Source organism: Pyrgilauda ruficollis, unplaced genomic scaffold (assembly GCF_017590135.1).
Source record: "Pyrgilauda ruficollis isolate IOZ18807 unplaced genomic scaffold, ASM1759013v1 scaffold25, whole genome shotgun sequence".
NCBI classification, from domain to species: domain Eukaryota; kingdom Metazoa; phylum Chordata; class Aves; order Passeriformes; family Passeridae; genus Pyrgilauda; species Pyrgilauda ruficollis.
The window spans coordinates 16,477,833-16,499,471 of NW_024523822.1; the positions used below are offsets into that span (position 1 = coordinate 16,477,833).

At 40.7% G+C, this 21,639-nt stretch overlaps 1 protein-coding gene across 1 annotated transcript in view; it reads right to left on the bottom strand.

The window, feature by feature from the left end:
- The window catches only part of ENPP2 (ectonucleotide pyrophosphatase/phosphodiesterase 2), a 72,229-nt gene that overhangs the window by 35,483 nt on the left and 15,107 nt on the right, over positions 1-21,639 (bottom strand). Inside the window, 7 exon segments of the mRNA XM_041470860.1 lie at positions 6,786-6,905; positions 8,116-8,195; positions 9,218-9,315; positions 10,546-10,606; positions 12,637-12,762; positions 14,782-14,937; positions 20,689-20,791. Of these exon segments, the coding sequence (XP_041326794.1) occupies positions 6,786-6,905; positions 8,116-8,195; positions 9,218-9,315; positions 10,546-10,606; positions 12,637-12,762; positions 14,782-14,937; positions 20,689-20,791 (744 nt within the window).

Here is a 21,639-nt window from a genome sequence, read left to right on the forward strand (position 1 = left end):
CTTCCCCTGAAAAATTTGATTTCAGGTTTGGTTTACATTTACAAACACTCAAGCTGCTACCAAACAGGGAGTCCCCCAAACATCTCCCCCAGCCTCTCACCAGCACCACATGTTGCATGGTGACAATGATCACAAAATGATGTGGCTGCACAGTAACTGCCAAAAAAAGAGAAAAAAAAATTGCTTTGAATTTATATTGGAATTTGGGGGTTATAGTGAATAACAGCAATATTGTTTTCAGTATCAGGGTACTGAAATTTGAATATCACACGATACTAGCTCTGACGGGATGGGACAGAAGGATGCAAGTGGACAGGAAAGGAAGTGCACCTACAACCCAGTGACCACGTCACTCAGCCCATGTCACACTGCAGTCTAAGTATGATCGCAATGCAAGGATGCTTGTTTGCGCCATACAAATCAGCACAGTCAGGGTATGTAACCAGCCTAGATACTGTCTAATTAAGGCAGTTATTCATTACATATTCATTAGTGCATCATGGTATTCACAGGTGAAAAAGGGCCCACACTTAAAGCAATTTCCTTTGCATTGCAGATTTATTCATAGAGAAAAGCCCAGTTCTGGCAGAGAAAGGTGGTCAAAGACACATTCAGCATGAAATGTGTGTCAGCTCCCACTGTTGTTGTGCTCTGTCTTGTTCTACTTGGAGAACCATTTTCCCCACAGGAGTTTTTCTTTGAAAATACTTGTGTTCCTGCAAATTCTAAATAATTTTGCAGATATCTTTGGGAAGGTACCAACAAACTAAGTCCAGAGAATTCTGTGTTTGGATTTTACCATCTGCAGACTCTAGTTTGACTTCCTAGTACTTTGGTCCACAGGCCCAAACTGTCCAGTCTGCCTGGCTGTCTAAATGAGACCAGCCAATTTCTACCCTCAGCAGAAGACATCCCGTGCTTCTCCTTACACAGCTGAATTCACCTCTGACCCTGTGCATTTTAGGTGGTGATTTTAAACACGTGCCAAAAGACACTCTCCCTCCAGCCAGGCAAGTAAAACACTTGTCATCCTGACAGATGAATAACTGGATCATTGGTATATTGCCAAGTAGCCAGCACATCTGTAAGAAAGTGGTTGCTATATTTTCATTCTTGTTGAGCATAGAGTGTGCTTCATGAATGTCACCTGAAAACAGCAAGCACTGGGGTAATGCACATAAGTGGAGATCACCCCCAGTTGTGCAGTCCTAAGAGCAGGAAGCGCAGCCTAAAGGCATTCAGCCTAAAGGCTTCAGAGAGGGAAAAGCTGCACCTGCCAGTATTTCACCTCAGGAATGCAGCCATTTACATTGGCATTAGCAGTTTAGATGAGTACATGTGTCTGCTGCACTTGAAATAAGATGAATAGCTAAGACAAGGATCTGTTGAAGTCAAAAATCAGCAAATCAAAGGGCCCCTATCTGTCTACAACATCTGAGTGAGTCTCAATGACTCCATCCTGACTTTGGCAGGCAGAGCCTAACGCAACTCAAGCTTACAACAGATCTCTACTGGACCTCTGCTCTCCTTTTTTAGGAGGAAGAAAAAAAAAATACAAAAAAAAAAAAAAAAAAAAAAGCAGCCAGCCCTTTGATTTATTTAAATCCAAATTAAGAAAATTCAACACTATCACCATGGTACCTAAAACTGCTACTCAGCAACACATGTGTGGGTGTCTTTCAGCGTGCAGAGAAGCAGCCATATTGAGGTGGAAGAATTTCTATTTGCATTGATCAAGCTCTAAATAAAATACTCGTAATGTTTTAGAGTTGAGACACTGCTGATAAATCTAGCGGTAGCTGTTTCTACTTGAGATATCCTTGTTACCCAGACCCCTTAGTGGATAGGCAAAATTAGACAACAGACTGGAGCAACTGATGGCAGCACACAAGTTTATTTAGTACTTTGGCTATAGGGTAATAACTTCAGTAGAAATATTGGCAGCAAACTCTTACTGTGGTCTTATCACCAGTGACTGCCTCTCACTGTCTAAGTTAAATTCATTGTCTTTCAAGGCAGTCTACAAGTTGTGCAGGAGGGTGGGACAGAAAAAAGTTACCAGATGCCCTCCCAACCTTGTCCAATCAAACCAGCTGAAATTAAGAAGCAAATAAAGGTTATTGTTCTGCAAAGTCAGTACCATTTGTGAGCTTATGCAATTTATTTGCCGTACATAATTTTGTTGGGTTTAACTGTTAATATGTTAGAATTTTATAGTCAGCTGTTTAACCATGTCAAATGTCCACTCCTAGCTTGCATAGGGGACAAGCCTAATTGTATTGCAAACTATATAAAGGACATATTTCTGAATTAATTTGCTTAAGCAGAGAGAAGGGGAATAAATATTTGAAAAATAATGAGAGATCAACCACTCTATCTTCCTACTATGCCACAGGAAACCAACAATATCTAGCTTTTCCTATACAGAAAGACCTATTAAATTATGCAATCACAGATTCAAACCTAGTACACTGGCATGTGTCCCGAAAAATAGTATGAAAATAGTATTCATGCTTTCCCAGATATATATTAAACATATCTGTAAATTGAATTACTTTTATTTTTATATCCTCTGTGTTGAATGACTACAATTCTCCATTACTTATAGATGAAAGTAGACAAGGCTAAACAATAAGTTAGGTGTCAATGCCACATGGAACATGGAAGTCCCAGGTTCTCCCTTCCTACTGCTAGACAGGTGTGCAAGTACTTAATCCAGAGTTATTCAAGATAGCTGTGGAATTTTCTTTGAAAACCTGCACAGAAAGTGGGACACCTCCCTGGTTTTAATCTTCCATGAATAAACAAGAGCCCACAACTTCACAAAGGCTGACACATATTTAACATGTCAGATGAATCAAAGGCTGCATCAAAGGCTGATGTAGCAATGAGAAATCCCTTCCACATGTAGGTAAAGGTGGGAAGGAAGAAATCACAGCATTTCCTAGTAAAGAAAGGTGCAAGACTGGTGCAAGCATGTAGAATTAATACCACTCCTGCACCATTTGCAATTTGTTCTGCCAACAAGGTAAAATGTGGAATAGCCCTGTCCACACTTCTTACAAAACAGAAATGTTCTCCCAGACTTGGAAACTAAACATTGCCTTCTTGCCCAGACAGAAGATTTGTGGTACAAGAAGTCTATTAAATAAATAGACAGAGTCCTATTGCTTGTTCATGGCTCAAGCTGGATAAAAAGAAGTACTTATAAAACAGAATCACATACATCTCTCCTTCTGCTTCCCCTACCAATCCACAAAGTGATTGCAAGACCTGTTCAGGATGGAAAGGCAGATGACAGTGTTCTGAAGCTTCTGTAATTATTAGACAGAAAAAATCAACAAAATTCCAATAATGGTTTTAATCTAAATACTGATATATAAATTTGGATGAATCAGGAATATCATGTTAAGATGCAGGGTGATGATAGCTAATGTCCACAGGCATACCTTGAAAACTACAAAGACAGTTTCACAACATGCTGTCTGATACCTAGGAATGTCATGGCCATGTTTAAGGATTAACATCTCAGGATAGTCCTTTTTTGAGGGTTGTAGTCTTTAAAAGGTTGATAGTGAATTTAAAGCTACATATAAGGCACCCTAAACATCCATCAATACTTTTATAATTATGATATTTCTAAAGTGAAAGACATCTTTGGTCCCAAACTCAGATGCAAGCCAGGTTACCTTGTGAAGGAGCCTCTCTGTCCCCATTAACCAGCAGTTGTACACCTTGCCTCTTCTGACCTTGGAGAGGCTAATGGGTTATTTCTAGAGATCATGAAAGATCACTTAAAAAAAGCCCAATATATGTAGTGTAAGCTTAAACTCACTACATCAAACCAAGACATGGAAAACTATGCTTAACAGAAGCCAAAGAAAGACAGCTGGGGCCTAAATTTAGTGCCTAAAGTTACTTGGGATGAAAACATGAATGTCAGTGTCATGAAAAATGAGCAGTAAACTTAGTTTCCCCCATGGGCCCTGATGCTCACCACTTCTGTGAGATGCTGTTGCAGTATGAGGAGTGGTTTTATGGCTGTTTCCTATGAAACACTTTTGTTTTGAAAACAAGGCTGTTTAAGCTTATATAATAAATCAACATTGTACACTAAATCAGGAAGTCCCAGAACCAGTTACAGCACCCTGAAACACTTCCAAGCTACTTTCTCCCCCCTTCTCCCTTTCCTAATGCTATTAATTTCTCATAATTTGTGGAGTAAAAGCATTCAGATATTCATCTGCCAAATCTCACTGATGTCTGGGGTAATCTGGCAGGTTTTCAGCAAAAGACTGAGTATTAGAACAACTGAAAAAAGAAAGAAAGAAAGAAAGAAGGAAAGACCACCAAACCCCCCTACATTTTCATAGAACCATATACAGTAGGCCAGCTTCCAGGACCAGAAAGTATTTCAGAAATTATCAACATTAAATTACATTCTCTTCTAGGCATTTTAGCCATAATACAAAGCTGGGAGTCTCAAATACTTTCTGCCTTCTTGCACAGAAAAACAGTAATTTCCAATCCTGTGCAAACCATATCCCACTCTGCAGGTTTTGAGTTCTTCAGTTTGAGACCCAGGACCTAAAAAGAGCCAGCTGAATATGTGATATGACAGAAGGATTCCTGTGATACACAGACCAGGTATCCCTTTCTACCCCCTTAATTGAACAGTCTCATCTTTCAAAACTCAGGTATTTTGGGCAGTCTATGTCAATGTCATATTTAAAGAAAATTATAAAAAAGCATTAGAAATGGACTGTATCTAACCAATACACAGACAGAAGTAACCTCTCTTCTAAAAAACTGCAACTCTCTTATCAGATGTGCAATTCTTGCACATGCACAGAGAGTATAATTTATATCATATTTCTGCAAGAGATCTATCACCTCCTTATCCAGCTACTCTATCAGGCCACTCTATCAGGTTTGCCCAGTTCGTGTGTTTCCCTCATATTATAGTGTATGGGGATTGAATTATAGTCCTTCCTCTGTGCATTTGCTTCCAATTTTCCAAAGACACGTCCAGTTTATTACATGATTTGTGTGTTTCCTTTTTAACAACTCTTCAGAACAACTGGTTTATTTTATCATCCCTACTTGGGTATGCAACACCCCCCCCCACATACACACCCCCCATCCTCTGATGATTTTATCCGGCATAAGGTCACCCACTATTGCATAACTTTCTCAAACTCTTCTCAGATGACATTTTTCATCCAGAAAATCTTTTATTCCCTGGAGTAGGTGCAGGAATTAATGTTCCCCACAAAACACAACAGGTGATGAAGTATTCATAGACTTATATCATACTTTTAAAATGTCATAGTTTAAAAGTAGAGACATTTGTACAAGCCCCAACAATTAGTTCTCCACTAACTCCTACCTAACCATAATTAAGATGCAGAATTCAATTTGCAATGTATAATTAAATTCCAGCTGCTTAATGAGTTGTCACACAGCAGTTGAGCCACAGGATTATCTATAAACTCGATTCCAGACTGGAGCAGGTTTTAGCTGTGTGGCTCTGGCTGTAGCTGAGATAAAGAGATTACACACTGCTGCTCTTTTGCTGCTCCTAGTTTTGATCCTAATTCCATCTGGAAAGGTAAATAGCTACGTTCCTCACTCTGTCTTCTCCTCACCACCCATGCCAAAAGCTAACCCAGGTCACAGCTAGCCAAGGGAGTGCCTACACTCACTGACAAACTTTTCAAAAGCACAAATACCTCATTCTGGCTCAGCTTCAGCCAGACACATCTGCCTGCAGCTCTAAATTGTCTTGTCTCACATTTGTTGTGGACTAAATGACTTGCAGACAACACACACACTTGCTAAGCCTACAACTGTCAGAGCAACTCCTTTAGCCTCTTGGGATATTTCTGTCTTAAGAGATTTGGGGGATGATACGGCTCAATTTATCAAACAAATGACAGATTATAGTGTTCCAAACCCCTTCTGATTTTCTCACCTCTACCATCTCACTCTTTTGTGAGGTTAATTCATCACAGAGCATTTAAACCATAGTTCCCTAAGCATTCAGTGCAATGAAATGTGCATGCACCTTGGCTTCCTTAAACCTTGCTGGTTTTACTTTTGTTGTCAAAGAAAGCCACTACAGCATGCACCAATGGGGAAAGTGCAGCAGAAGCAAAGGGACTGTCTTTGCTGTAGTAGTACAGAATACTTGGAAGGACTCCATCTCCTTGCCTAGAATAAGGGTTCAGACCTAGTCCAACGCTAATCCAAGAGACTGGACCAGCCTCTGCTGCTGTGCTCAAGGCAGAAATTAATTCTCAAGTTTCCACAGCCTCTGCAGTAAATCAGGTAACAGTGATTACTTGTGGACTTTAATAATAATTATGAAATTATGCTGTGCTATGCTGACAAAATATTTATACTAAAACTTCTCAAGAACATTACTAGGACAAAAACCTAAGAAACCCATAAAGAAAAGGAAACATTATGCCACAGTAACAAAATCACAGTGTTACACTGCTGCCTCAAGTGAGGGTTTTATCCTAGCTGTGTCTAATTTATACTTATCAGTGCAAACACCTTTCCATAGTCAATGGATTTATTATTCTGAAAAGCAAAAGCCAACTCAAAACATTACATTAAACTGATAGACAGAGGGGCAGCCAGGGGGAGAAGGGGGTAGGGATTAGGTACAAATTGTTCACATATGGTTTTTTTAATTATTATTATTGGCTATGTTCCACAGCACAGGGGGAGGGGAGAAGAGGGAGGAAGAAAAAAGTAGGAGGGAATTTGAAACTTACTGGTTGACCTCCCCACCATCTGTGATTGAATTTCTCTCGCCCTCGAAGACTGAAGCTGGCATCAAACACTGGGTCATACATCGAATTGCCAACAATCCCATGTGATTCAGGATAGAGTCCCTTTGTGCAAAAGTAGATTAATTAGTAAAACCCTAATGCACACAAATGCAGTGCTTCCTAGCCATCTGAAAGTACCACTGAATTATTTTAAAATAAGTGTCTTTGTAACTACATACCAGAAAAGATTTTTACTTTCAGATAAGCACATTTAAATCTGGCTGTAGTAATGAAAGCAGTAAGAGATTATTGAATTGTGCTAAAAAGAATAAAAAACTCCTGTTACTCAATACTTTCAAGTTTTTCACACTGTTTAAAAGTTAGTTTGAGGTCATCAAAGAAAAAGTATAAATGTATAAAAACAAGATCTGTTTGTACTTTCAGTTCTTATTTATGAATGCTCTTTCTGGACACAGTAATTCATTCTCTGGTTGCAAGAGTAACACTTCTCATTTCCATTTTATACTATTTTTATTGCCATGACTGCTTCTGTTAGATAAATTATTTCCAAGGAAAAAAAAATTGAGGCAGGTCACTCAAAGCCATGGCTTTATACCACAGTTTGTCCTGCAGTAAAAGCAATTCAGGGAGAAGACCAGGGAAAATTCCTTTCTCTGGGCCCTCTCCCCTCCCATCCTATTCTTTCTCCATATGCTCCAGTCTCATCCATTTAAACACTTGTGCAGTGGCTCCACAAAAGAAAAAGAAGGGGAAAAAATTGCAGCTGCAGGTGGAGAGTCCCTTCTGGCAGCTTTGGGAGCACTAGCAGTGTCACACAGGTGTGGGGACAGCCTGGCTGCCAGCCCTGCTGCCGCAGCACAGCGACGGCTCCTCTCTGTGCAGGGCCAGCACAGCGTCCAGACACACTCAGCAGCTGCTCACTGCCCCACTGACTCGGGCTGCTCCAGCAGAGAAACAACTGCTGGTTGTATTCAGGGCAGCATTTCAGGGGGGGGTTTTTTTCCCCTAGGAAAACTTTGACCTGTAATTATGCAGGAGTACAAATAACTGCAAAAGCAGGCATAAGAAAGCATAGGAAAGCTGTGACAGTGTGTAATGGTGAGATACAATCCATTTCAAAATAACAGAAAATACTTAAATATTTTTTCTTCAAAATGAAGAAAATACTTAGCATAAATAAATACCAAAAAGGATGGACAATGAACCAGTTATACATATATATGTTGTTTTGTTTTAAACCTTGCTTCCCATAACACACACTTCTACTCCAGTGCAACATTTTATCATTAAAAAATCATTCCCAGGGACTTACAGTAGCAAGGGTGTACAAGTTGGGAAATGTTTTTGTAGGGTAAACAGGTCGCATGTAAGGAGAATGTGTTCCACAAGATCCTGAAAAATCAAATGCAAATGTGAGGAAGCAAAGCTCTTAGACATGGAAAACAAAATCAGAGAAAGTAATTTTTGTGAATCAAAATGATGCAGAAACTAGGTAAATTTTAACTAATTTAAATGAACTTTCTGCTGCTTACCAGCAGTCAGCAGTAAGGGCAGTAGTAAATCTACTAATCTATTCTTTGTATTTCACAATTTACAACTGAAATAATCCCTCCAGATGACTACAGAACCAGCTATATTCCCATAGACTGTTTTTGTTTCCTGAGCTAGTCTCCATCTGGAGTCATTGGAAGTGTCTTGTTAAGTAAAACAACATGAGAAAACACAGGTTTATTTTAAGTAATAAATACACCAAAGTTGCAGTTTCACACTGGGCTTTGTGGCCTCAGCCCCCCATCATAGAATCATTCAGGCTGGAAAAGACTTTTAAGATCATTGAACCCAACCATAGTTGGCTACACAAATATGAGGGCCATCACACACAGGGGAAAAAACCCCAACACATTTCAAGGGTACAGGCAGACACAGACTACCACGCAATACAGAGAGGCTCAAGTATTCAGTGCACCCAGTCCTCCACAAACCCAAGGGGATGCCCATTCCCAGGAGGGTGAGTGCAGAGCATGTTTTCAGCCAGTTACCAGGCATCCAAGTACAGCTTCTGCAGCCACTTATCCACACCTCTAACATTTCTGAGCCAAGTGGAAAGTTTTGTGGCACCTACCAACTAGCCTGTAAGCATGCATGATACATATAATGTACTAAAGATGAATTTCTTTGCTGACAAAAAGACAAGAAGGTCACTGATTCTGAGCAGCATTTCCCAAAGCAGCAGCTGTGTAATGCATTATTCAGGGTGCTTTCAAGTCACCAGGGTGCTTTGATATCACCTAATTTAAAGGGGACTCCTGCCATTTCATCTCCATGCTGACCCTTCTGTTGCTCAACAAACAATGAAAGCAATTGGGCTGCAGGAGACTGACTTTCATTTACTGACAGAAAATAGATGTACTCACTCAGTTTTTCAATATTGGGCATGACCTTGTTCCCTTTCTTCATATATGATGCACGGAAACCATCAACAGAAAAGATGATCAAAGGAGGACGAACAAAGCTGAAGGCAAAAGCAGCAGGAATATAAAGCAGCACTTCAAAATTTTAGGTTTTTTGATTTCCACTTGCTCACTGAGCCTCTAGGAAATCCAGAAGTTCAGTTACTGTATAAACTATATACCTATAGTCTTTTACATACTTAACAGACCATGAGAAACTGATAATCCTCACACTTAGTAACCCAGTGCTCACTCACAGTCAGTGAAAGGGCTGATATCCAACATAAAAGACATCTTCCCTGAGCTAAAAAGATATAACCCATAAAGGCAAATGCTTGTAGAAGGCGACGGAGAAGGAGATTTACCATGCACAAGTACCCAGTCCAGCACACAATCTCTAGTTGAAAACCACATGTCTCACGACCATTGGTCTTTCTCAAACAGAAGTGCATGGAGCATATTTGGAGCATGCTCTGTGAGGCACAGTTCATTCTAACATACTAAAGATGACAGGATTTCTTGTTACTTTACTACTTTTTGAATTTAGTACTGCTACTGAAAGTCAAGTCCAAGCAGGCAGATACGCCCCATGGATGGACAGACCTGGGCTTTTAATGTCATCTGCTGCAGTGGTTAGCAGCTGTCACTGTCACCGGGAGAAGCATCTCCAAGCTATCCTACTAACAGCACAGGCTGAGCTGCAACCCAACACAGCACCTGAGCAGATGCTTTCCTTTAGGGATAATAGTGAGATAAATGCTTTCAAAATTTACTTACTTTCTCCATGTTACTCATGTGCTCAAATTCCTCACTAAGTCTGTACCCCACTGCAGTTTAGAAATCCTTTCATTTAAGATCGTAATGCTAAAAGTACAAAACTCCACTTAAAAAAAACCAACCAAAAAATGGCCCAGACTGTGTTCATGTATGGCTTATTCTGAATTTTATTGAAAGCAGAACAACCTAGGCCTTCCCACTGACTTCAGAGGAGTCTGGCTATCTTCCCTGTGCATGTAAGTGAAGCAGGCAAACCCACCAGCAGGTGACTGAAGACCAAGAGTTCAAACCCAAATATCATCCACCACTACTCATCCAGCAGCACAAAGGCAAATGCATTACAATATTATGAGCCTAACTTTAGAAATTATGAAACCCAGGAAAGAATCCAACCCACAGTTATTCAGCCTGCATGACAGAGCCAGTGCAGAAATGTGATGGGCAGAGGTCCGAGGCAGAGCTGGGGACCACTGGCTTGCTGTATTTGCCTTTCCAGATGCAACCAAAGCACTTACCCTGCTGGACATTCAGGAGCCTTTATCTCCTCACAGTCATCATCCACCCAGTGGGTTTCTCCTACCAGAAAAGTCACATTGGAGTTTAAAAAAACAAAAAATACAAAATCTGTGGATACAGCTACAGGTTTCACAGAAAATATACATAAAAAAATAAAGTCTAGTTCCAGTTAATGGACTGAATAGTCATACTTCCCATGAATAATGAGAATGTCTTTTCACAAAGCTGAACAAGTGATCTGGTTATATTCTATTCAACAAAAATAGCCAAACTAGCACTTCTACAAGCAGCTCTTAAAACTGGAGTTAAAAGTGTCCTTTTGACCGCAGGAGACAGTGGTAACACTTTAGACACAGTGGTCATCTATTTTAATTTTTTTTATTTTTGATCTGTCAAAAACAGGTAGTGCTGCTTCTGGCTGTGAATTCCCACCCTCCTACCATCAGTGCTGATGGCTCCATGAGCTGATTCAGCTGGCTAAAGGTACAAAACAAAATTCATTCTGGGGAAGAAAAACAACTCTAAATAGTTTCCAGCTGGCTTAGAGAGGTGATCAGCTCATGGATCAGGTGAGACTCAAGCTAAAAAAAGCATTAAATACTCTTTCAGAGCTACATTAGTTAAAATTACTTTGTGTAATCAACTACTTTCTTAAGGTTTTCACTGCTGAATGCTGTCTGTAGAGTGGCTCATGACTTGCATTTTTACAGATCAATTGAATAAACCAAATTATTAACTAACAACCCTCCTTTCTGAACCTGGCACTATTAAAGGAACTGCAATTCAATTAAAAGAACAAAACAAAAAAAACATCATAGAAAAGACCTGCAGGAAAAGTGTGCTGCAGCAATTCCAACTGACCATGACAGGAGGTGGATGGACAATTTCCAAGGGAAAAAAAAACCCAACGCATTATCCTCAGATGGGCAAAGGCACGAATAAGAAGGAAACACTGTTCTCACATAAAGCTTGGTCATGTCAGAGTTCCAGGGTTGTTGAGATAGTTTGTTATTATCCAATTAAATTAAGATTATGTATAATGAAGCTAGAGATGTATGAATTCCTCTGTCTTGACCCTTGTGAGAGGAAGCTCACAAAAAAGGCAGGAACTGGAAACTATACCATTATTTAAGTGGTCTCTGCTTCTGGTTTCTTTGGAAAGGGGAAGGACAATCTACAGTGATTTGTTGAAAAATACACACTCCATTTGGATTCCCAACAGCAAAACCCAAGTAAACAAAAAGGCCCATTTTCAGTGTATGGATGGGTCTAGACTATTGTAATTTTGTGAACACATGCATGTGTCCAAAATGGTGAAACAATTTCAAGCTGTAACCATTGCCCCCCGCAAAGTTAATGAATGAAAAAAACCCTAAGAACTAGGTGAGATACAAAAGCAAAAACCTGTAGAGCTCATTACCAAGGACCAGAAGACCAACTGTCAATGGCAGACACACTAGACAGGCATCCACGCTCTGAAAGAGCAGAGCAGTGAATGAAAATAAAGTCCTCAAAGGCCATCCATCCACCAGGCAGTACGGGCTGTTCTGCAGCCCTGGTGTGTCACGGTCATCTGAAGCCCATGGCCACCCACCTGCGAGTAATAGCTCTCGCATTCTTGCAACTCCTCTTCCACAAGAAACAAAGCCTACAGATATTAGACCAAGTAGTTTGAGCAGGATCTTTTGTGGTGGGGGTGGAGAGAGGTCTTTGGGACAGAGATAACATATCTAGGAATGCTCCTTTCCTTCTGGGATCATTAGATAACCCTGCACTCACTGTGATGCAGAAAAACGCATCTGAACACTTCATAGCTTTGCTTTAAACTCTTTTCATCCACTTCCACCTCTTCTCTTCCTACCGTTACCTCTACAGGCAAAGATAACATCCTTCAACATATTATTTACCTCTGCCCAGAAATTTACAAATGCAATTACCCACTTCCCCCACCTCCTAAAAAAAAAAAAAAAGAAAAAAAAAGAAAAAAAAATCAAAGCACAACAAGAAGAGGTCCTCTTTTAGATGAAAACTTTTAACCATGCCTTTTATTGGGTTTGGAAAGATAAGAGGTAGAAAGACCAAAGACCTACCTTTGCAAACGACTTGATAATTAGTACAACAATCTCCTCTACTTAAGCAGTCTTCAGAGCAGTGACAAGCATTGTCATCATTCCTAGTTTCTCCACAGCGATCTTTGGTACACTCCCAGCCCCGAGCTAAAATATTCACAATGTAAGCAAGAATGAGAGATTGCAATCAAAACAAAAACTATTCATTCACGCTAATGAATTGAATACACTCTAGTCGTTAAAGTAGGTATGTCAACCAGAAAAAAAAAAAAGGACCCTTGTCACTTGCGAGTGCATGAGGGCTCCTCCACAAACAGGTGTGTCAGTATTTCTGATACCCTCAGATGTTGTATTCCAGGCTTTGTACAATCTCAATGCCAGAAAAAGTGTGGAAAGGAAAAGACAAAAATGGATTTTCACGGATAAACGGTGGAACCTAAAACACAAACTACGAATTCTGGTGTTTCTTGGGTAATCTTTGCTTTTCCTCACAATTACTACAGTCCTCTGTTCAAAGTATGAAAGTAGAAAAGAGAATACACCGATGCAAAGTGATGCCTTACTCCCCACCATCAGTTCCTCACCCATAGGGAGATCCATCACCATCCTCAAAGATAGGAAAATACAAGAGCTGTTCTTCAGAAAAAAGCATGGCATGGTCGCTGTGAGAACTCCATCTCCTCTCATCTTGCAAGTAAATTTAAGACCTGGCCTGTCTAAATTAGGGGCTCGCTCAAGGGTAGTACATTGCTTTGGAACAGGGCCAATGGTTTTAAACATATGGTTTTCCACAATAAGGCCCACACAAGAAACTAAAAATCACTTCAGACAACATGCACCCAGTAAAAAACCACACATCAGAGCAATGTCTTTTATCCCCTTTCTGCTTCATTTGGGGCTTTTTTCTATAAGTGTGTAATATTTACAGATCACACATGTGATAATTGCCTGAATAAATGCCTGTGGGAGTATATGACCACTCGCACAACAGCCCCAGGGGCTATACAGGTATCCGTATGCATATGTGAACATATGTGTCTGCTGTGGACAGGAGGGTGAGGAACTGAAATTCTGCCCTTTGGTAGCAGACATCGCACTGAAAGTCCTCAAAAAGAGCCTCTCATTCTGCAGCCATTTACAGCAGGGGCAGATTCAGAATTCAGAAATTTTTGGCCTGGGACCAGACTTGTTTTTCATATAGATTAGTTCACTCTTTCTTGGTGAAAGAAATCTATGAAAGTTATATAATCATAAACAGAACTGAGGAAGTCGGGACTTTCAAGCATGGCATATCCATGGGCACTGATATTTTTCATCATTACACTTTTCTTCTGGCTGCTTATTAAGTATAACACTTCAATAAAGCAAGAACAAGTTCAATGGCAAAAATAAAAGGCACCTGTGTCAACTCTGACCACTGTGCAAACACTGAAGCAGATGAGTACAACTAATAATTTAAATGCACTATGCTAAGAAGTAAAACATAACTCATGTCCCTCTTTGAAGTTTTCCTTGCCTATGACTCATGGAAAAAAAAAGCCAAAACCAGAAAGTGAACCTATTGCTATATTTCCATCCCCCAGGGTCCAACGAATTGAAGTCAAATGTTTCTACCAGTGCAGTAATATGCATCCTAAAACCTGGAAATTGGGGTCTGGGGCATGGGTAGCAAGCCCTGGCTGTCCTCTGCTCCAAGAGGACCCATACCCCTTCAGTGATCCCAGCTTCCAAGGCACCCTCTCAAGTGAGCTTGAACTGTTCCAATATTAAGTTAGCAGCTGTGATGAAAAAGGATGGCTGACACAAAATGACTAATGTCCGGTTTTTACCACAGCTTTTGATTGTAGACTAGAGGTCAGATGGGTGCCTGAACATTGATTATTGCTTTTAATTTAGTGTCAGAAGATCTGCTTTTCAGTGTGGTATGAAGAGTACCCTGCTTTTTCTGCTCCCCACAGTAAGGAGCAATAGGTGCACATTCCTGCTGCTCCTTGGAAGGAAACATGGGCTGCATTTTGGGCTGAGCTGAGCCTGCCCAGCCAAGGCAAGGTGAGGAAGAGATGCAGGTTATGCCAAGGAGTGCTGGTTTATCAAGCAGGTCCTGACCACTGGCAGAACCCTGGCGTCAGCAGGGCCTGGCAGTGCAGGACAGGAGACCCATCATACCTGTCTTTAAGCACAGCTCATCAAAGTCGAAGCAGCAGCTGTTGTAGCTCTTGCACAGGTTGTCACAGCGGCAGCCAGGAGGCTCTGCCTCTTGAAGTTCAAAGCATCTGTTTTTGCAGGAGCCAGAGGTATTGATCCAAGGGGAATCTGACAGGACTGTGAGGAACAAGAAACAGGGCAACATCTGTCAGACTGGCAAGTGATGGGACAGGCAGCTCAGCCCTGAGCCACTCGAATGAGCAAGACCTTGGATGCTAGCTCTGGGAAAGGGAAGGGAGAGCAGAAGAACTGCTTCAAGAAACGAAACAAAAAAAGAACAAATTCAAAAAAAATTGTTCTTTCGGGGAAAATAAGAGGAAGCAGCATGCTGTGATAACATCCTGCAAAGAAACAGCCTTGGCTTTACCTCTGTAACAATCAAGAGATCATTAGCAGAAATGAAGTCTCCAAGGCCCCATTCCAGGAGCTGTAGCTATTCCACAGAAGCAGGCCTTTGTTTTCAGAAACCAAGTGACATTTTCATGGCTGGCTGGACAGTTTACATAGGAAAGGACTCCAATTAATCTACATGCAGACAGCAGGACTTGGTCTGCTACACTGGAAGGTGTCAAATCAATGTGAAGTGTGAAAGAAAACTTTAAAATGCCCTATAAATTAATGGAGAAATAAAGCAAGGCTTTTTGAATGGCTTCTGCAAAGCACTAAATTATAAAAAATTTTAAAAATACAGAAGTAGTTAATAAATCAATAATTATTATGTATATAAGTAAATGAAAGGCTGTCAGTCTGCAAACCATGAATGTATTAGACTTCAATAATCTATTTATTAGTAAGGGCCCTTAATATCAAAGCTGATATATGTCTGCTCTTTTCTCAAAACTTACTATTTTATACACTTTATATATTTTAAAAGTTTTTCTTGTAGGAGAATCCTACATAACAGCTTATATGAAGCAGGAAAATTGTGTGCTGTTTTCTAGGCTTAATTGTATTTTATGAAATAAACTAAGGAATGTATGTTATCCTGTAAATATAGAGGTGTTCCAAGGAAAATTTCACAATGCCTTTTGTTCCTTGAGAGACCTATTAAAATTAAGTATCTGAAATTGTCTTATGTTTTGTTTCCTTTTAGGCCATGGTTTGGTTTGGGTTTGGCAAACCTCAACACAATTACCAGTATGACTTTTAGAGGACTGACGCAATGGCACTTTTGGGAAATAGTTGCTCTGATATTTTCTTATGTATTTTTCCCCCTACACTTTTACATAGCTGAGAGTTTAGTTTCCACATAAACTGAAGGGAAATCTCTTCCCAAATAAGATGGCATTAACTGAACACTGTGAGAATGGATGGAAAAGATGATGAAAGGGGAGTTTGTAGCAGCTGATGTCTCACCACCTCTCATCCCATGCACTACTGGCTCCACCACTTCCCTTGGAGTGGCACTGACTGGACACCAGCACAAACCACTTCAGCGAGTAAACCTGTCAGAAAAGCAGTGCTACAGCAAGATCATAGGTTTGAAACCCAAATGTACCATGGTTGCCGTTGTGGCTCATAGCAGGTTCAAGGCACACTCCTATAACTGCTGGAAAAGGTAGTAGCAGACAACTCCATCCTTCTGCCTTTGGGGGGTTTTATTTCGATCAGGTCAGCAGTGCTCAGGGTGAGTAACATCATACACACAGTGAAGTTTCACTCTATAGGTATGTACCCTGCAAGCATGCTCTTAGTGAGCCATTAGTATTTTGGCCACCTGAAATTCCAAGGAGATAGAGTGTGCATTTATGCTGGCAATACACAGATTAGTATTTGTTTACATGAGTAGTCACAAAGCTATGCTAGAAATCAACCACATGAGAATTATTTCAAATCATGTTAACACTCAAATTTTCAGAGCTATGAAGCTGTGGTCTTTATTTTTGATGACAGCTCTTTCCTATCAAATGCTTCTGAAAGTCTACTACCAAAAAATATTTTCATGTTATTGAATCTCTTCCACTACTTTCTTTTTTGTAAGGTAGGTAATACATAATCACAGATCCAGTAAACTGCAAATCAAAGGTATTAGAAACTTGAAGGTATTACATACCAGCATATAAACCCTACCCTGGACATCACCCTTTTCATTTCAAAGGGCTGAGAGGGAGACCTTTTCAGAAGGCCCAAAAAAACCCAAAACCAACACATCAACATGTGTTTAGGAAAGAGAAGGTGTAAATCTGACTGGAGATTACGTAAGAGATGTTAACTGCAGCTCTAGGAATGCCTAGAGCTTTACCTGTTGTAAAGAGCAGCTCATTTGTACCAGGAAACCACCCACACAGAAGCTGTGCAATCTCAGAGCTTGAAGATTTTGAAGAATGGCTAGGGATTTAGAAGATCTGTCAGAAGTACTTCTGTAACAACTGACCAGGTTGTGGGATATGAAGGTCTACATGGCTGTTCAAAATCCCTTCTAGCTCCATCTTCTACAACTGCAAGTAGGGTTTCCATTTCACATAAGAAAGGTTTAGCCCACCTACCTTGTCTAATTTTTTCACATCTCTTGACAACCTCATTAGTGATGTAGCAAATTATCCCAAATCACTTAGCAAATTCAAGTCACGCATCCTGAGTCAATGCAGGACACTTTCCATAACGCAGCACAAAAGAGAACTTGCTGAATTTCTCCAATTACATTAAGATCACTCCTTTGTTTCTCATGCTTGACCTTGCCTTTGCAGCCAGACCATGATTTTCAGGTCATGCACAATGGCATGGCACAGGTACTGTGCATGCAAAATAGTTTGAAAATATGTCATCAGGAGCTCTCTCTCTGGTGAGCACTTTCAAATTAACAGAAAGCCCTGTACAGAGCAAACATAGACAGTTTAAAATGCTTTTCAAAATTCCTGCATCCCTCCACAGCTCCTGCAGTCAGATGGTGCAGCAGGCACAAGGACCTCAGCCTGAAGATCCTTCCTTCAGTATTTCATACATAAAGCTTTTCACACTGTATTCCATACATTCCTTTTATTGCCACTGAGTTCAAAACAGCCATCTAATTGTCTTCTGTGTCATAGGTTAGAGAGCAAAGCTAAATAGGGCAATAGTGCCTTTGTGATTCAGTTCAAGGAAGCTGTTACATTTCCATTTTAAAGGTATTTTATTTATCTTAGAAAGTGCCATATCGAACTATTTCTTTTGATTCTGTCTGATTAAAAGGTTTAAAGATAATTAAATCCATTTATTTACAGTAGTGTTTAAAACAGGACTACACAATATAGACATGCTTACAGAGTCACTATAAGAAGGAGATTACCTAGTAAAAATTTGCCATTTTGGCTCCCATATGGAACAACCAAATACTTAAAGAAAACATGTGGAGTACTAGTTCTGCTAGATGATACTTCTATTATGAACTTGCTTTTCATTTTTGCAATGAGATAAATCCAAATGGAAAGTCAGAGAAGGGAAAAATACAAGTGTTCCAACAGAAGAAAAGCATTACTCCATTTTTAATTGCGCGCTTAAAACTACAGTGAGAAGAGAGAAAAACTACAATATTTCTCCTTCCAAAGCATTACATTATCCTACTGTGATCAAGAACCATGCTTCAAGAAATTACTAAGGCCATTTTCCCCTGAAAGTGCTTTAAAAGATAGCTATGAAAATTCATAAAGCAAGTAACTTACAAAGGCAACGTTAAGGAAAAATGTAAGCTTTGATTCTCTACTGCATCTTAAAATTTTGAGTAAAAATTTATTTCAATTAAATAATTTGTTGGGTACAAATATTCAACATCTTAAGTGTATAAAGACATACATCTGTACACTGCAAAAAGAGAACAAGAAGGGGTGTTTTAGCCACTGTGGTGGTACTTTGGAGTGCATTTGCAAGGGACTAGGAAAAAAACATTATGTTTTTGGCTTACAGCAGAGTTCCATGCTAGATGAAAATGAAAATTTGCTTACAGTCATAGCATACTTCTGGAGAAATAACCAACTGGCTTCTATAATAATGCTTGGTAAAGAAAGTGTTTTGCCATTATAAAATAATTAATTCTCAACATCAAAGTGCTTGAGAGCAAAGAAGCTAAAGAACAGAGAAGTTGAAAAACAATTTATACCAATCTTTTTTTGTGGATATTTCATTGGACTTCTTCTCTTCTAATGTAGTATAATTGGAAGTCATACAATTAAGAGTGACTAAGGTTCTTTGATCACAGTGCTTTCAGTTTGCTAAAACCCCATACATCTCCAGTGTAACTTTTTGCTGTCTATACTTGACTGTGACTATACTCCTTTGTTTTGCTATCTTTTTTTTTTCTCCTGCAATAAAAGTAACCAAGCTACATAAACACAGAATGGACAAAATTCTCCTTTATTTTGTCTCTCATTATTGCACCCTTGACTGGATTATTTCAATGCCAGGTGCTGGGTCAGTCCCACCTGTAAACAAATTTTCAATAGATTTCCAAAAGTACCCCATCTCCTGCCCTTTTCAAGAGATCCTGCGTTTCTTCCTACTTTTGTAGTAGGAATGCTGAGCTAATCCTCCTGCTATTGGAAGGAGCACACAGGTACTGCTCTCAGCCCTGGAGGTGTTGAACAGTGCTAGCTGGCTCAGCAGAGTTGGCACCGATCAGCTGCCATGGAACCCCCAATATCAGACCTCTGGGTCTTCACTAAAAACCAGCTGAGCCCTGCCCTAGACAGTCACCAGTGAAAGCAAAGCAACTGGCACTCAGGTGTTGAACATTTGAAATGCAAATCCTTCCCATCCCTATTACACACACTACATACACATCTGTTCTACAGTTAGCATCTTAGAAGATTTTTAGAAATTATTTTTCAAGCAATTTTTCTTCTACTGCTATAAAGATCAAAAGCAACAGCCATTATCTTCCTCATTACCTAAAATGCCTCTACTCAGTGACCAGCAGCCCAGGTAGTGGCTGTGATTAGACACCAATTCCTCAAAGAGCGAGGACAGAAGAACACAGATACATTACCAGGAACACAAGAAACTCTGGCCATGGCAAACAATTTTATAATTAAACCTCACAGGCTATCATTACAGACAGGCACTGCAAATGAAACCCTTTCACTTCAGTTATGTTAACCAGCTCTAAGTCAATGACCACAAGTTTCCTTTCTCCTGCCAAAGGAACAGAGACACAACTCAAGCCTGCCTTTTCTTGAATAAAAAAAGACTAGTCTGGTTTATACATTTTTCCATTTGGACTATGCTTGAGCTCACAGAACCCCTATACTGCCCCACAACACAAATAACAGTTCCTCCTGTGGCATATTCTTGCTGTCTTCCAAAGAATAAAAGTAGTAGGCATAAGAAAAGCAGAGGACTCGGTGACAGCACATCTGCACAAACACCTGCTCTCCTCTCCCAGCCCTCTCTGCCGTCAGATGTCTGCCGTCTACTGTTCACAAACCAGCATGACCTCAGGAGCCACAGAAATCCCAAAAGCTTTTCTCACCAGTGCCTCTTGAAAGCATTAATCAAGTTTCTAGAAACCGCTTCAATGCTACCAAAATAAATCCACCACCCTTAAAGCCATCAGGGAGTTTCCCTTAGTGCTAGAAGGAAGCCGTGCAGAGTACAAAATACAGCAAACACTTCAAGAGCTGAGGAGACCAGTCTCTGTGAGACTGGCAGTGCTCAGTCCTAAAATAAGCTAAATTTTCCACAGTCACATGCACAAAGAGCAAAAGTTTAAGTAAATAGGAGACCTATAGGTGAGTCCCAAAGGTCAACTGACTCAAGCTCAGCGAGTTATTTATTCTTTTCTATATCCTAGAGGGAAAAGGAACAAGCAAAGTACTGTTACAGAGCAGGAATGGTTTCTAACCGCAGTCTATAACATAAGGGTATATGGTGATGTACAATTTATGTCTGTTACTGTACCTGAGACCGGGCCCTCATCCCATTCTTCAGATCTCCTAAACCGATTTGTTGTAAATCCCATGCAGACATTTACTCCAAAGGCAAAAGCAAATAAGGATATAACCTGCAAAAGTAAAACAGCAAAGTAAGCAAACTGTGCAAGAAGCAGGACTTTGCACTAAGAGCATAATACATAAAGGGCAGAGATGGTCCTCAGTACATTGGAGCTGCCTAGCACTGCAGTTCCCATCACTGAAGCAGCAGCTGACAGCGTCACCGTTGGAGAGTAACACAAACCAGAAGGGGTTTATGAATAAAACATCTCTTTCTGGAGCTGAAACGCTCCTTTTTGTAGGAACTTATTCAGGAGAGACGGGCTACTCCTCCTCTAAAAGCAAACACACTCCTCTCCTCTCCTACCTGGTGCGAGTGGACGCAGCCCTGCTTAGCCATACCAGGGAATTCTTAAAAAGCCTGCGCCGCACTGTCGCCTTTTTTTATAGTGAGCGCAGAGCTCTGTTTGCTCGGGGAGTTCAGGCTATTAGCTACGAGTAATCCCACCTGGTGAGGTTGACAGGCTCGTGTGATTTGTCCAGGGGGTGATTTCATCATGTTTCACTCACAAATCGCAGCTCCGAGTGCAAGAAGCTCCAGGCATCATCGCTCGCTGCGCCCTCCCCCCAGACGCACACCCGCGCGCTTTTATGTGGTTTCCTCTGGCAGAGCCGGGCTCGCTTGTGCCGCTGCGGCCAAGAGCTGTTCCTGCTCGTTTTATTCTCCTCACAAAAGTAACATGCTTAAAAGAGAAACCAAATGCGGCTCCATCTGGCTCAGAGAAGAAGCGGGGGGAAGCTCGCTGGGGGCTGCGCAGTGCAGATCTCCCGCTGCCACCCCCAAAAGCGGCGCGGCCGGTGTCAGGTGTGGCGGCCCGAGGGGCTCGGCCCGGGGCGCGCCGCCGCCGCTGCCCCCGCA